Source organism: Acomys russatus, chromosome 3, assembly GCF_903995435.1.
Source record: "Acomys russatus chromosome 3, mAcoRus1.1, whole genome shotgun sequence".
Lineage (NCBI taxonomy): Eukaryota > Metazoa > Chordata > Mammalia > Rodentia > Muridae > Acomys > Acomys russatus.
The window spans coordinates 61637929-61653816 of record NC_067139.1 but is presented as its reverse complement, the minus strand read 5'-3'; the positions used below and the strand labels follow the sequence as shown (position 1 = coordinate 61653816).

Below are 15888 nucleotides of genomic sequence, written 5' to 3'. Positions count from 1 at the left end.
TTGCTCACAAGAACTCATTTTCTCGTTGGACGGTGGCCTGACCCCTTGGCCACCCTGGCACAGGGGGCTTAATTATAGAGAGGAAGGTCTCGTGGGCCGATGTAGAGGAGGGCCGGATGCTGACTGGGGCACGGTGGACATCAAACCCATTTTAGCCTAAGAATGATTCTTACTTTCTATCTCATTAATTTGGGGGTGCTGCTAACTTCATCCCCTCCCTGGTCCTTTTATTTCCCCCCTTTAAACTTGATTGCTTCCACCTCACTCAGCCTCTAAATCAATAATGAGGAGAAAAAAAATTCAGACACACTTCGGGAACTCTCTGATTATCCAGAAACAAAGAAGTAGTTATGATTTTTCCTGGAAGTGTGGGTACTATTTCCACAGACTTGCAAGGCAAAGGCACAAGAGTGCTTGACCAGGAAGTAAGTACTGGGGGTGGGGGTGGTGCAGAGTTTTCCAATCTGTGACTCAATTTACAAAAAAAAACAAAACAAACAAACAAAAAAAAAAAAACAGGTGTGTCTGTTCTAGAATGTTCTGAGAGCCTAGAGTTTCGGTTTTTTGTTTGTTTTGTTTCATTTTGTTTTGAATCTGTAATGCTGGTGACGAGTCTGGAGACCCTAGGCATGCTAGGTAAGTGCTCAGCCTCTGATTTCTATCTCCAGGCCAAACCTTTACTTTTCTGAGTGTGTTCTCTCACTCTCCAGAAGACGAAAGACTGTTGATAGCAGCATAAAGACTCAAGAGAAACTGCATTGTCCGATAGCCAGCATGACCTAGTGTGATCAGGGCCTCACTGCCTAGTTAGCCAAATTTGGAAACAGATTGTTGCATTTGGTATTGTGTAAGCAAGGGGAAGGAAGTACAGTTTTGATACCTTGACTATAATGTGCCTCTCTATAGCTTTTTTCCTTTGTTTCCTCGACATTAACAAAAACTACAAAAACTTTCCAGCCACTATTAATCTCTAAATAATGCATTTCTCAGAAACTGTCATGTTGTCTTAGAAACATTAAAAAATATTCCAACCTCCTAATGTCTGAGTGTTGTAAACATTAAGATTCATGTGTGTCACCTGCCTGACAGTTCAGTGGAAACAAGTGACAAAAATCATAGGACACTTAGTAGAGAAGCTAGTATACAGTAGGTAATAGATAAATGAGTGAACGTTCTTAGGCCAACCTTATCTCTTCTTCTCAAAGGAGATGGTAGATGAGTTTCTAGGAAGAAGGGTTGGAGAGTAGTGTAGCCAGGATGCACCATTTTACAGAGCATAGCAAACTGAACAACAATACATTTAAACACCGAACTGGAAGGACACACACACACACACACACACACACACACACACAGAGAGAGAGAGAGAGAGAGAGAGGCACACACATACACGTGTCCAAGTTATTATCTAAATTACCCATTAAGGCCTATGTGAGCCAACAAGTAGCTATTGACTTAAAGTTGCAGCTGCCATCAAGACTTATTGATCTGAGAAATAAATATCGATCAATTGAGACTGAGGTCAATGGGGCAATAAATTTTAATATTTATCCAACTCTGCAGATAAAAGGCCTGGTAATTTTGACTCTAAGATATTGGTTACACAAAGGCCTGGTTGGCATCAGCTGTTCTTTGTTTTGTTTTGTTTTTTTCCTGTGAGCTGTTAGTGGTGAAAACTGGTATCAAAATTAACTTGATGCTATGAGACCTTGCTATAAAACTTTTCAATTCTTTACATCCTAAATGATCAAAAGATAATTTTGCAATTAAAGAATTATTTGTTATTAAGATATCTCTCACTGGGCCTGAAGAGGTTAAGAGCACCTGTCAGCCTTGCAGAGAACCCAGTTTCTGTTTGCAACATCACATGGCGGCTCAAAATCATCCGCCAGTTCCAGGAGATCTGAGGCTTCCTCTGATCTCTACAAGCAACACACACACACACACACACACACACACACACACACACACACACACACACGGGGGGGGGCGGCAAAACACTCACATACATAAAATAAAATAAAATGAAAAGGGGAGAATGATCAATTTCATCAAACCAGCTCTACATTCTGTGAGAAGCGCTTCCTATACTGACCTTTTATGAATATCTTATTTTCTTTCATGGTTTACTTTACATCTTCTCATATCCATATAGAATACATTTTCCTGTAATTTTTACATCAATAAAGAAGCCTTATGACTGGAGAGACAGCTCAACAGTTAAGAGCACTGGCTGCTCTTCCAGAGGTCCTGGGTACAAGTCCCCAAACTCTGACAACCATCTGTAACTCTAGCTCCAAAAGATCTGACTCCCTCCTTAGTCACTACATGCATGTGGTGGACAGACAGATAAACAGGCAAAATAGCCATGCACTAAAATAAAATAAAAAACATATATAAAGAAATCTTTAGTTGAAATGCTTGTTGAAATAAGTTTTGTTTTTACTTTCCTGTGCTCCATCCATTTGAAATCTTAAAAGGAAAATTTCAGAATTAAATAAGTAATGCATTTTAAAATGAATGTTTTAAATAAATCTTATTGCAGCATGTTGTAATCGTTCCATGGTAGGTTGACCGTTGTTACTTTCCTGTGTCTAATTCAGGATGTAAATACTATCAGGATTCCATGTGAAGAAAATGGAGTACGAATTTGTAGGGTTTAATACAACCTACGGTTTCAGACATCAAATGTGGGGCGTCTGTATCCAAAGTGGACAACTAGAAGAAGTGCTGTATGGATGTCACACTGAAGGTACCACCTTGTGCAAATACTCCAGCTATGTAAGATGTTAACAGGAGAGGGTAAAGGACATATCAAGCTACTGATGCCTCAAAGATGACTTCTGTAAATCTAAAATTACTTCAAAATAAAAAAAATTTTTGACACATTTTTTCTGGAAAGATCCTTAGTAACCTCTTCAGAGGTAAGCAGGTCCACCTTCTGTCTTATATCCTTCTGATTATGACATGTTTGCTCTTGTTTTTGAAAGGTAACATGTATAGTGAAAGATAATTCCATTTGGATTTTCTTGAAAGGTCACTCTGAGAAATGAAGGTGGGGAAAAAACAGACTCAAAATCTGATCTGCGAAGAGAAGATGCCTTTGGGAACAGAGGTAACAGAATTGTTAACATCTTTAGAGCCTGTGTGTGTACTGTTTGGCCCTTGCACTATTTCTTGTGTTAGAGGGACTACAACAGCTGAGAACGGTTACTCACCAGGGCGACTTTCCTCTGTGGTTTCAGCAGCTTTGGTTTGTGGAAAGTGGTAACTATCGGAGCTGTGGAAAGACACCAAGTTTTAGCTTGAAATTCCTTCAGGGCCACTTAATGCCCACCTTCTGTGGGCATCACAGACACCCTGTGTACTGACTGGCAGAGCTTTTTTGTCCCCTCAAAAGAGCTCAAGCTTCTGGAGGAGGTATCCTTGGGTACCACTAACTGGAAGATAACCATCACTTCATCTTTAGACATGTCACTGCCTCCATTAGTTCTCCAGGTAGTTCCATCGCTACCTGCACAGAAACCAAGGGTGTGGAAGATAACCAGAGACCCTTGCTCAAGGTTGAGTCTCCAAGTTTCCCTGGAGATTCTGCTCTCCCCTTGGCCCCAGGAGCAATGGCTGACCCTCACCAAACCCTGTGAGTTCATCAAAGAGAGGCTCACTGCCTCAGTTGAACAGTAGCAAACCGAGCTCTCCTTCCAGCATCATCACTAGTCTTGACTGACTTGACCTAAACTTAGAGTTGAACCCAGTTCCGAGACTCAGTTCCCCAGGTGCAATTTGCATCTTTTGGAACTAGGACAATATCTGTTCTTCAGCGACTGACACAATATAGAGGCATGAGCTCCAGCTGAGGGCAGTTTGTCTCTGCTCTTTTCCTCCCAAGGTCTTGCACCACCCAACCTTCCTTCCTGACTTTCAGCTGTGCCTCATTCGGCTTCTTCCAGGGGGCTTGGTGAGAGACAATAGAACCCAGATGACGGCTAAAATGCATCTTGTCACATTAAAGCTTTTCTCGCATCTCTATATTTCAAATTTGTCGAGGAATGAGCATCTAAGTAGGCCAGTCTATCTATCTAAGTAGGGTCTATCTGTAGACAGTCTTGATCCTGCTAAGATTCATGCCCTTTTTTTTTCCCCTTTATGAAACCCACGTCTTGCTCATTCCTGTTGCTCTAAATAAAAACAGCAATCACAGAATAACCTATCACAGATTGTGTATTTTATCAGCAGAATAAGTCTGAAATGCGCTGCATACATCTTTAAAATGTCAGAGGTGTTAACACACCTTTCCTTTTAAGAATCATGCAGGCATTGCCAGCCTCATGTCACCAGTTAAAGTCCACAGTAAATTCAGTATGGACTTTCCTATGCATGTTACCTTACTTTGATGCCATCGGCATCTGTTTCCCACCTCATCCCAGTTTCTTATGTCTAGAATCTTGGTGAGACTGCACCACCATCACACTGAATGATAAGGCCTCCATTGATCTATTCCTCTGCCCTGAGCCCACATTTGACTCCTGGTCCAGCCCTGCATCCATCACAGTGCCTTCTGTTTAGGAAACCATGGGGCAAATTCTTACCTTTGGCAGGGACTGCAGGTGGAACATCTGGTTTCTCCTTCTGCCTCTTGCCCTTCTGTGGCTGCAGTGGGGCCAGGCTGGTCACACTGGTGACAGTCTCCCCTGAACTGTAGAAGAAAAAGGCCCAGATGAAGTCAGTCTATTCAAGCCAGAATGGGAAAAGAACCAGGGGCTTCCAGAAGCTTTTGAAGACTCCCTATGCAAGTATTCATAGAGAGATGGGGCGTGGTCTACATTGTCTCCAGAGATGCCAGCAGATCGGCTACTCTCCCTTGGCCAAGATAAAGATAATGAGGTGAGCTAGTTTGAGACTTATGATGTGTGGCTCGAAGTAGGAACCAAGGACCAGCTTCCTCACATTATTTAGGGATGTATGAACTGACAGCTTGTGCCTATATTAACTGGGTACAGTCCAATCTGGCTACTAATGGTATGATTGGCTACTAAGGATGTCACCAAAAATGCACACACACTTAAGCTAGCTCTCCTAGATTCAATGTTCTTTGTCCATGTCTTTGTGTTCCACAATCCCAAAACCAAGTGCCTCTCAGCCAAATAGGAAGGGATGCAGGGGAGCTGAGCTGCACCTGGCAGTCTTCAGGGTCCACTATAGGTACAATGGGCTTGCTTCAGAGGTGCCTTCCTCTTTAGGACAGGCAAATGAGTGTACGCTGAGAAGTGCCATGCTTCCATTCAGCTGATCCTCGGGGGTAGTGAGTGCCCTCCAGTATCTGTTTCTCTCGTGTGCTATCCCTGATAAAGCAATGTGATGTGGATGACAAGCCTTGTATTAAAGAAAGCCCAGGCCCATGGCTCTATCCTGTTAATAAGCAGTGAGCATGTGAGCCTAGCTATTCTTGGCTCTTACATCAGTCACTTATCTCTTAGCCGATGAAAGCAATACAAGGGAGAAAGGGTTTCTTTTGGCTCAGAGTTTGAGGCCCTAGTGCATTGTGACAGGGAAGTCATGGCAGCACCAGGATGAGGCAGCTGGTCACGTGGCATTCATAGTCAGGAAGCAGAGAGAGACGGATGCTGGTGCTCAGCTTGCCTTCTCTATCCATTCAGCCCAAGGTGTTAGCCTGAAGGATGATGCCACCCCATTTAGGATGAAGTTCCACATCAAGTAAATCTCTCTAGAAAGGCCCACACAGACATGTCAGAGGCTTGTCTCTTGGTTGATTCTGAATCCCCTCAAGTTGACAGTGAAGAGTAGTCATCACCACTTCCTGTGTTCTGACATTCTCTGCATGTGTTGAGGTCCATAGGCTTCTCTGAATGGCCATTCAGCCTTGTTTTGAAGCTTTCCTATTGGCCCCACCAAGAAGCTCCCTGTAGAATCTTTGGTTCCAAGGCACAGGGTAAAACTTGCTAGATATGGTTCCCAAGAGAGCCTATCTCCCCAGGACTTTGATCATCTCTGGAGTGTGGAAGACCATAATCAATAGCTCAATCACCAGAATGATCGGTCAGTAGAGGGGTAATTAGCACCCCCCAAGGAGAGCTCCCCATGGGCAAACATGTTAAGCTCATCATGAAAAGGTAAAGAGAGTGGCCCCTTCATTTCCCCTCATGCCAGAACAGCAACAGGTGAATTTTAAGCACTCTTGACAAACATGCAGAGCGTCTCCAAGTGCAGACCTCCCCTGATGGGAAAAAACTTGGCAACATCTACCAAAATGACAGCGCCTTGAACTCATTGACACGGCAGTCTCACTCCTGAAAATTCCTTGCATGCACATCACTGTGTGTGCACGAAGTAATGCATACATCATAAGACTGAAGCATTATTTAAAAAAAAAATGGGCCTTGCCAGGTATAGTGGTTCACGCCTTTAATCCCAGCACTCGGGAGGCAGAGGCAGGTGGATCACTGTGAGTTCGAGGCCAGCCTGGTCTACAAAGTGAATACAGGACAGCCAAGGCTACACAAAGAAACCTTGTCTCAAAAAACCAAACCAAAACCAAAACAAAGAAACAAGAAATGTGCCCAACAGACACCAACAACCATTAAGCGATGTATGTTTCTTCTTACACTGGGTCCCTTGTGGCTGGAAACAGGAATAAAGTGGTCGCCCACATACTGATACATTGTTAAGGGGGAATTCCAGGTGCTAGATGAATCACGAAGGGAAAACTCTACTGTGAAAAATCTCACACTTCATATAAAAATAGAAGAGACAAAATAAAGCTAGAATGAGCTTACCTATGTGTAAAGACACTTTAGAAATAGTCAAGGATCATGACACTAGGGATTCTGGGAAAACTACACAGATTGGAGTCAGGGCAGAGCATTACTGCTGGACACATTTGCAATTATGCACAAGTAAATATATATATGTAGTTACAGTGTATCCCAATGATAGCCCTAAATATTTAGAAACAAATAAGTGAAGACTCACAACGTGTGGGAAAAAGTCCAAGTGTTTCAACTAAGATTCCCCAAGAACAGCTTATTTACTTGGGAAATGAAAAAGCTAAGTGGTCATAGCTGTAGAGTGCAGGGCCCACTGTGTAAACTCACAAATAGCTAAAAGGAATGTGAGTTTACAAAACTCTGACCACCAAGAGCAAACAAGGGATGGCTTAAACTGACAAACACACAAACAGCTCGGTTCTATAGCCTTTTAAACTCTTGACATGTTTATTTTCTTTTCTTTTCAAATAAAATCAGTCAGGTTCATGGATTAAAATGGTAATTAAAGGCATGGAAATAAAAGGAAATAAGCCTGTCATGACCAAAACACAAATTTGGTAAATTTTTCCATAACTTTTTTTTCTTTTTTAAAAAAAAAAAGATAACAAACCAACAACAACAACAACAACAAAAAAAAAAAACCCCGACTATTTTTAGAGCAGTTTTAGGTTCACAGAAGACTTGGGAAGGGACGGTGAGTTCTCCTAATGCTTCTATGCTCTACACAGGCCTAGCTTTCTCCATTACCAACTCCACCCACCAAAGTAATTCATCAGGACTCATGCCTTTGATCCCAGCACTTGGGAAGCAGAGGCAGGTAGATCTCTGTGAGTTCCAAGCCAGCCTGGTTTATAAAGTGAGTCCAGGACAGGCAAAGCCACACAGAGAAACCCTGTCTTGGAAAAAAAAAAAAACCAAATAGACAAAAAACTGAAAGAAAAAAACCACATGATCATATCCTTAGACGCAGAAAAAGCATTTGACAAAATCCAACACCCATTCATGTTTAAAGTTCTGCAGAGATTGGGGATGCAAGGCACATACCTAAACATAAAAAAGGCTATATACAGCAAACCAATAGCCAACACCAAATTAAATGGAGAGATACTCAAGGAAATTTCTCTAAAATCGGGAACCAGGCAAGGCTGTCTGTCCACTTTCTCCATATCTCTTTAATATAGTTCTTGAAGTTCTAGCTGAGCAATAAGACCTCAAAAGGAGATCAACGGGATTCAAATGGGAAAGAAGGAAGTAAAATTATCCCTATTTGCAGATGATATGATAGTGTATATAAGTGAACCCCAAAATTCCACCAGAAAACTCCTACAGCTGATAAACACCTTGGGCACATTGGCTGGATACAAAATTAACTCAAAAAAAGTCAGTAGCCTTCCTATATACAAATGACAAACACGCAGAGAAAGAAATTTGGAAAACTATGTCCTTCACAATAGCCACAAACAATATAAAATATCTAGGAGTAACTCTAACCAAGCAAGTGAAGGACTTGTTTGAAAATAACTTTAAATCTCTGAAGAAAGAGATTGAAGATGACATCAGAAGATGGAGGGATCTCCCTTGTTCGTGGATCAGGAGAATTAACATAGTAAAAATGGCCATCTTACCAAAAGCAATTTACAGATTCAATGCAATCCCTATCAAAATACCTACAAAATATTTTGAAGACATTGAAAGATCAATTCTCCACTTCATATGGAAAAACAAAAAACCCAGGATAGCAAAACCAATTCCTATACAATAAAAGATCCTTCAGAGGAATCTCCATACCTGATCTCAAGCTGTACTATAGAGCAACAGTAATTAAAACAGCATGGTACTGGCACAGCAATAGTCTGGTGGATTAATGAAATCGAATCAAAGACCCAGAAATGAATCCACACACATTTGGCCACTTTATTTTTGACAAAGAAGCCAAATCTATTCAATGGAAAAACGATAGCATCTTCAACAAATGGTGCTGGTCTAACTGGATGTCTACATGTAGAAAAATGCAATTAGAACCATATTTGTCACAAAACTCAAGTCCAAGTGGATTAAAGACCTCAACATAAAACCAGAGACATTAAGTCGGTTAGAGGAAAAAGTGGGGAAGAGCCTGGAACATGCCCATTCTTAAACTTTCCTTTTTAAGTTTGAACCTGAAACTAGAATTTCAAAGGACTCTCTTCAAGGCTATCTTCATACCTGCTGTCAAAGCAATTGCCAACAAGTTAGTACCACTTTATGACTGTCCTGTTAGTGAAGAACTGTACCCATGTCACTGTCCTTGTCACTAAGTTTATCAGTTAAAGAAGAAACATATGGCCTTCTTTTGTTGCATGTCTTTGATTGTCCCAGAAGATGGTCATGGCCTGTGTCTGTCTCTTCCGCCAAGCTAACACATTTATTGCAGATATTTTTCCCAATCCCCTTTAATCTTGGCCTTATATTAAGTGCATAGTTGTCTTCCCTTTCTCCTGAAAACCTTTGATAATCTTTCCTTTTTGCCTCTGAACTCCCCAGCACAGGAGAATTAAATGTTTCCACATTTCTTCTTTTCAAATGGACTTAACCCTTTAGCTCCTTCATACACAGTGGAAATTTCGGGAACATTGTTTCTTTGGACATATGCCACTATGCCCAGGAGGTTCAGAAAGCTGAAAAAGATGTCTCTTGTCATCACCATTTTTCTGTGTCCCGCTAAATTTAGTTCTAATTCATAGTTCAACAAGACTTCAAGTACACAGTGAGTCATAACGGTGACGTGCGGTCCATGCTTTTCTCTCCGAATGCTATTTCCGATCAGCCCCAAGCCTGGGAAGATCTTTCAACTAAGAAAACCCACCTTATGATTAACTTACAAGAAAAGTTATGCTGCATCTTGAATCAGAACAGAATGCTGGTTTGTCTCTGACATAGGAGGCGGGTGTTGTTGCTGGCGGTCAAAGCAAAAAGATGGAGGAAAAAAAAAAAAAAAGCAGTCCTGGAAACTCCCTTTAAATTAGAGGGCATGCAATCAGCGAGACATGCTGTTTGTGGTGAGCTTGTTGTTAAATGGGGCTGTTTCTGGCTCCAGCATGGGAGAGGCAAGAGGCAGCACATGTGGTGTGGGTCTCTTGTCAGAGGTACCATGGTCCCTGCCTGAAGACTCTGCTCTACCAAGGCTCTGAACCACAGCTCCAGAACTGGCAGAAACTTGACTCAGTAAACAGATGTTGGAAAGTGGGGCAGCAGATGAGACTGAAGGTGCAGAAGCGATTCTGGATAAGCCATTCATTTCCATGGGCCTCTGCCCCTCAGTCAGTAAGATGGGTGACCAACCCTTGCTAGCTCTCTCATGGGGCCATTATGATGTCAGATGGAATAGCATAGACTCAATAACATGGGACATTGTATCCATTGCTTTTCTGGTTGTGGCAGAAACAATATGGGGGCGGCGGGGTCAGGGCCCATGCCAAAGGGAGCCAGGAAGTGGGGGGGGGGAAGGTGACTGTGCTTAGCATGCCTTGGCTCCCAGAGCCCCAGTCCCTGGGATGGTGCTGTGCACACTCATGCCAGTCTTTCCCCTCAGAAAGCCCCACCCCCACCCCAGAAGCTCTATCATGGACACAGGCAGAGAGGTCCTTCAATAATCTCCCAGCTGATTCTAAATTGGGTCAAGTTGGCAAATAAAATTAATCATCATAGGCATTCCAAGGGCTACATAACTCAAACAGGAATCCAATGCATGCAAACTATGTGGACATCTCACAGCACCTCATTGGAAATATGATGTCACCACTAGGGGATGTCACTGGGCTCATATTTCAGCCCCAAGGGAAGGACTGTGCAAGTTTCAGCTTGAACAACCGAACAGAAACTTTCCTGGCCGGCATAGTATACCATGCCTTGCTCTGACACATGATCTGCCATAGTCACAGCGTTATTCAACCGGGTACAATGTAGCCCAACAAGGCAGGTAGTAAAGGAAGAAAGACTGGCCCATTGACTAATGCATTGTCTCCCCAAGAAGCCAAAAAAGCACACAGCCTGGATTTTGTAGGGTGTTGAACAAATCCTTGATAAACTTTCTTTCTTCTTTTTTTTTTTTTTTTCTGCTCAGAGTTAGTAGTAATTGCCATGTTTGTGTCAATTTGGTGCAAGCCACTGGGGAAAGGGTAGTACCAGCCCTCTCAGGTAAAGAAAACTAGACTTTACAAAAGCCTAGGCCTTCCCAAGGAAGGGATGTAGAATGCAATCCAGGTTACCCTGACTCACTATCCCTCAAGCAACAACTATGGGGCTAGCCTGCACAACAAAGGACTAGAAAATTAAGACAGTAAGATTGCCATTCAAGCCAGATGCGAACAGTTGCTCTGGGCAAAAGCCAGCTTCTTACAGAGATGGTACCAGAAGGTGGCATTAACAGTCTAGTATGTTGTATGTTTGTACTACATTGAGTATTGGCTGTTCAAACTCCTTCTCTGGTAGGAGGGTGGATCGACACAAGCGCTGAAGTCTTAAGGGCTGGAACTGTGCCTGGTACCCAAGACCAAATGTTGTTCTGGCTCAAGAGTGGGCAAAGGACAGCATGTTCCTGAAAATCGTCTGGAATGAGTGATGTCAGCTACCCAAATAGTGCACATGGTGGGCCAGATGTGGAAATTCTGTGTCTCTGCTTGAGAGCTAGAAGCATTTGGGAGAACAGAGAGAAAGTGTGTGTGTATGTGGGGGGTGACCTACCATACACCACAAGAGAACATAATTATAACTATGCCTTCCACACCCAACTGCATCCTTCATTGCTAACTAAATGTGACATCAGATCACAATCTTGATCCACAACTTAAAGGGTGCCTTTAAGTTGCCCTGGCCACCAAAGGGTCATCCTGATACCAGCCTCTATGAGAACATGCTAGCACAGGAGCTTAGGAGGTCCATCCAAGGAACCATGGTGCAGATGCCTAGTGCTGCCCTTGGTCCAAGACCATCTTCCTATAGCACTCAACCACTGTGACGCCCATGTTCCCTGCTTCTGTCATTTCTAATCATCATTGAATGAGCAGGTGTAGAGATGTCTGCCACATGCTACATGGAGATTTGTTACAGTCTGAAATAAAACAGCTAGAGACCAAAGATCTGGACACAGAGAGGCCTAAATGAGCGGGGCTCAACGAGCCATGTTGCCTGGGTCCTGCCAGCATCCTTCTGGGCCTCCCAAGTGTTTCTTACTCCCCATCACTGTAGAAGACCTTACTTTAACTGATCTTTCTTATCTCCAGAAGTATCCTTTGTTGTGGTCATCTTTCTGTGCACCCATGTAAAGGTTGCCTTTGTATTATTCAAATGTTGATTTCTGTACCAGAAGAGAGCTTAGTACTGTCTGGACTTCGCTATTGTTATTTTATGAAGCATCGCCTGCCTTAGTATTTTGGAGTTAGTTGGAGTATAGTTGGAGTTAGTACATCTCCAATACCTTTTGATTTGGTTTAAGAAAGAGCTGATGAGCCTTGAGTTCGAGGCCAGCCTGGTCTACAAAAGGAGTCCAGGACAGCCAAGGCTATCACTGAGAAACCTTGTCTCAAAAAACAAAAACAAAAACAAAAAACAAAAAAACAAAGAAACAAAAAGAGCTGATGGCTTATAGCTATGCAAGAGAGGAAAGGTGAAACTTCTGGCCAGAGATATGGTAGGTGAGAAAATTTGAAAGGCAGGGATTCATTGGCCAGACACAGAGGAAGATGGACTGAGGAGAGGTAATGGGCCAGGTGGCAGAAGTGGACTAGAATAAATGGGTTAATTAAGCTGTAGGAGCTAGTTTGGAAATAGCCTAAGCTGAGGCCTAAGCTATAATGAATAAACATAAGTCTCTATGTCATTTTCAGAAGCTGGAGGGGCAACAGAGCCTGGCGATAGTCAACGTCCTCCATTTCTTGTCCTGCTGAGGTGAATGGCCGACTTGCATCATGAAAAAGGTCTATGTGTTCCTTTCCAACCTGGTCACTTCCTCAAGGTTCTACGCAGCCCACAGACACAACACGTACTATCTACCGTGAAGTTGGTATTGTAGACCCGTGAAGAATTACTAGTTTCTGGAGCCGCAGTGGCAACTCTCCTGTTTCTTTTAGAACAACAATAAATATTGGTAACCACAGGCCTTCCTCAGCGTCAGCTACGATATGGGATGACTTTCCAGATGTCTCACCCTAAGTTCCAAAGCCCTCAACTGCCATTAAAATACCCAAGGTGAACCGACATTACATGTCAGGAGCTCCTTAGAGGTTGTGTAGCTTCACTTTTAAGGTGGGTAAATAGTGGCACTTGTCATGGTCTTATACCATGACAGTTATTAAATGAATAGGACGCACCCAGCATCTTGAACTGTGTGTGGCTCAGGACAATCACTTAGCAGTCACCACTCACAATTATCCTGCAGTGTCCATGTCCTAACTATGTAGTTAGTACAGAATCTGTTCTCAGTGCTTGAGTTGGAAGTAAGGCAAGTTGTGTTGTGTATGTGTTAAGCTGCAGCCAGCATCTCCAGAAAGGGCTGCCAGGGTCTACCAGGCACAGTCCACTAGTTTTTGTTGCTTCTGCCCTCCCTGTGACCTTTTTGTGTGCATGTTCTGAGCACAAGGATGAAATCTGCTCCTTCGTGAGGTGGTTGCCAAAGCATTTCTCCATGCACCGCTTTCCCATGATCATTCACAAGTGGGTTACACTGCCTGTGTTCACTGTTAGTGCTACATAAAAAGTGATCCTACAGCCACTGAGGCCATCTCACTCTGTCAGCTCTTCCACCACAGTTCATGAATACTACAGCAGCAAATCTTGGGGTCTCTGAAATTACATCTCTGTCTTCACTGAGGTCTTTGCATGCTACTTATTGATTAAATCCCTTGCTTCAAGTGTCAAGGGATTTTTTTAAATCGCTGATGGTTCAGAGAAATATAGAAAATGCATTAAATGAAGCTTAAAAATAACCCTGGATTATGTCTCTAACGCATCATGACGAACAGAGACTGCCTCAGCTCCAGTTTGTCTAAGAGACAGAGTGCACCACACACTTGAAAAAAGGCTGGCTCTGGAAATGTGGTGCCACCTTCCTGTCTCTTTTGCGAACATGTACAGTCTTAGACCCAGGAGCTGGCTGAGCCGGGAACTCTCTCTCTCTCTGTCTCTTGAAAACTTTTTAAAAATTTGGTCATCACCTAAGAAGCATCGCAGCTTAGGATAATTGTGCAATTTTGTTTTAAAGCCATTTCTGGGGACTTTTTAGAGGCATTTCATATGAAATGAACTGCTGTCATCACTGACTCTTCAAGGGAAGGCATGTGAAACCACAGGCACACACACACACACACACACACAGACACACACACACACACACACGCACGCAGCCTTGAAAAGTCCCTCAGTCCTAAAGGCCAAGGCCACTCCCCCACCCAAACCATGCCAGCTTCCTGCCTCAGGACAGAACACAGTCACCATAACTTTTTCTTTTCTTCTTTGAACTTTTTCTTAGCAAGTCATGGAACTCCCTAGAGTCACCATCTTGCCCCGGTCACTTGGCAAGGCCCTTGTCCCTGTGACCACACTGTACTCAGCACCAGCATGTGGCCTCTTCCTGAGGGTCCCTCCCTGCCTAAGGGTTTCCTTTCCTGGCTTCTGGCCCTGGCCCTGTGATTTCTGTCTTTTTCCCTTTAGAAGAAAGTGTTCAGCGGACAAAGAAGGACAGCGATCATGAATAGAGCTTGAGACTCAGGGCCCAGTTGCCATAGCAGCTACCAAAGAGGGTACCAGGATCTGGGTCTCCCTCTGAAAGGGATGGGCTTCAGTGACTAGGCTACAAGCCCAGGACACAGGTAAGTCAAAGCCAAGGTGAAGAAAAGAACTGAGTTGTTCTTTAGCCAGGCACTGCAGAAGGGGGTCAGGGCTGCATGAGGTCACATGACACTCTGATCAGGAGGGTGGGTGCTTTCCTGAAGATCTATGGTCAGGCTTGGCTCCACCATGGCCTCAAGTTGCAGGAGGAAAATAGTTTTACAAAGGCTTGTGTAGTTGGCTCAGCAGGAAGCATTCCATGGTGAAAGCTTTGAGCTAGGCAACTCACTACATCATTGACATCCCACTCCCTGCCCCCAGTGTGGCCGGCACAGAGGCAGAAATAACATTTGAATAGAACACTAAGACTGTGGTAGTTTGAATGAAGGTGGCCTCATAGGCCCATAGAGACTGGTACTACTGAGAGGTGTGGCCTTGCTGGGATAGGTACGGCTTTTCTGGAGGAAGTGTGCCACTTGGGGAAGGCTTTGAGGTTTCAGATGCTCAAGATAGGTTCAATGTGTCTCAGTTTCTTCCTGCTGCCTGTGGACTGAGACATAGAGCTCTCAGCTACCTCTGCAGCACCATGGCTTCTTGCATGCTGCCATGGTGATATGGACTAAGTCTATGAACTGTAAGCCATCCCCAGTTAAATGTTTTCTTTATAAGAATTACTGTGATCATGGTGTCTCTTCACAGCAATAGAAACCCTAACTAAGACAATGACCCTGCCCTTTGGGTTATAGTTTGGGTCTTAAACATCTTCTAAGGCCATGAATTAAGTCTTGACCACCAGTGGTGAAGCCTCATCTTCGTCAAGGGACCATCATGATGTGGTAAAACCCTTGAGAAGCAGGGCCTATTGGGAAGAAATTAGATCATTGGGGTACGCCCATGAAGAGAACATTGGGATCCTATCATGGCTTGAGAGTGAAATGTGTCTCACAGCCTCCATGTTGGAACATTTTGTTTCCAGCTGGTGGCTCTGCTCAAAGTGGTTACAGAACCTTTAGGAGGTGGAGCCTCGCTGGAGAACACATATCACTAGGCTTTGATGTTTTATAGCCTGATTGAAAGTTCTCTTCCCTCTCTGCTTTTGGATTGGTGATCTGATGTGACAGTCTTGCCTCATGCTTCTGCCACCAAACTTTCCCCAGAAGGACTGTGTTCCCTCTAGACTGTAGGCCAAAGTCAACACTGTCTCCTCTAAGTTGCTTTTGTTGGGATATTTTAGCAAAGCAAAACAAACAAAGACTACCCCTACTCCTCTCTGCCCTCTCTCTGCTTCTTTGCCACCATG

The 15888-nt window shown here is 43.5% G+C and overlaps 1 protein-coding gene across 1 annotated transcript in view; it reads right to left on the bottom strand.

The window, feature by feature from the left end:
• Positions 1 to 15888, bottom strand: part of Vstm4 (V-set and transmembrane domain containing 4) — a 78847-nt gene that overhangs the window by 15621 nt on the left and 47338 nt on the right. Inside the window, exons 6-7 of the mRNA XM_051141807.1 lie at positions 4590 to 4696; positions 3219 to 3280 (exon numbers count right to left, since the gene is read on the bottom strand). Coding sequence (XP_050997764.1) covers positions 3219 to 3280; positions 4590 to 4696 — 169 coding nt within the window. The remainder of the gene's footprint in view (positions 1 to 3218; positions 3281 to 4589; positions 4697 to 15888) is intronic.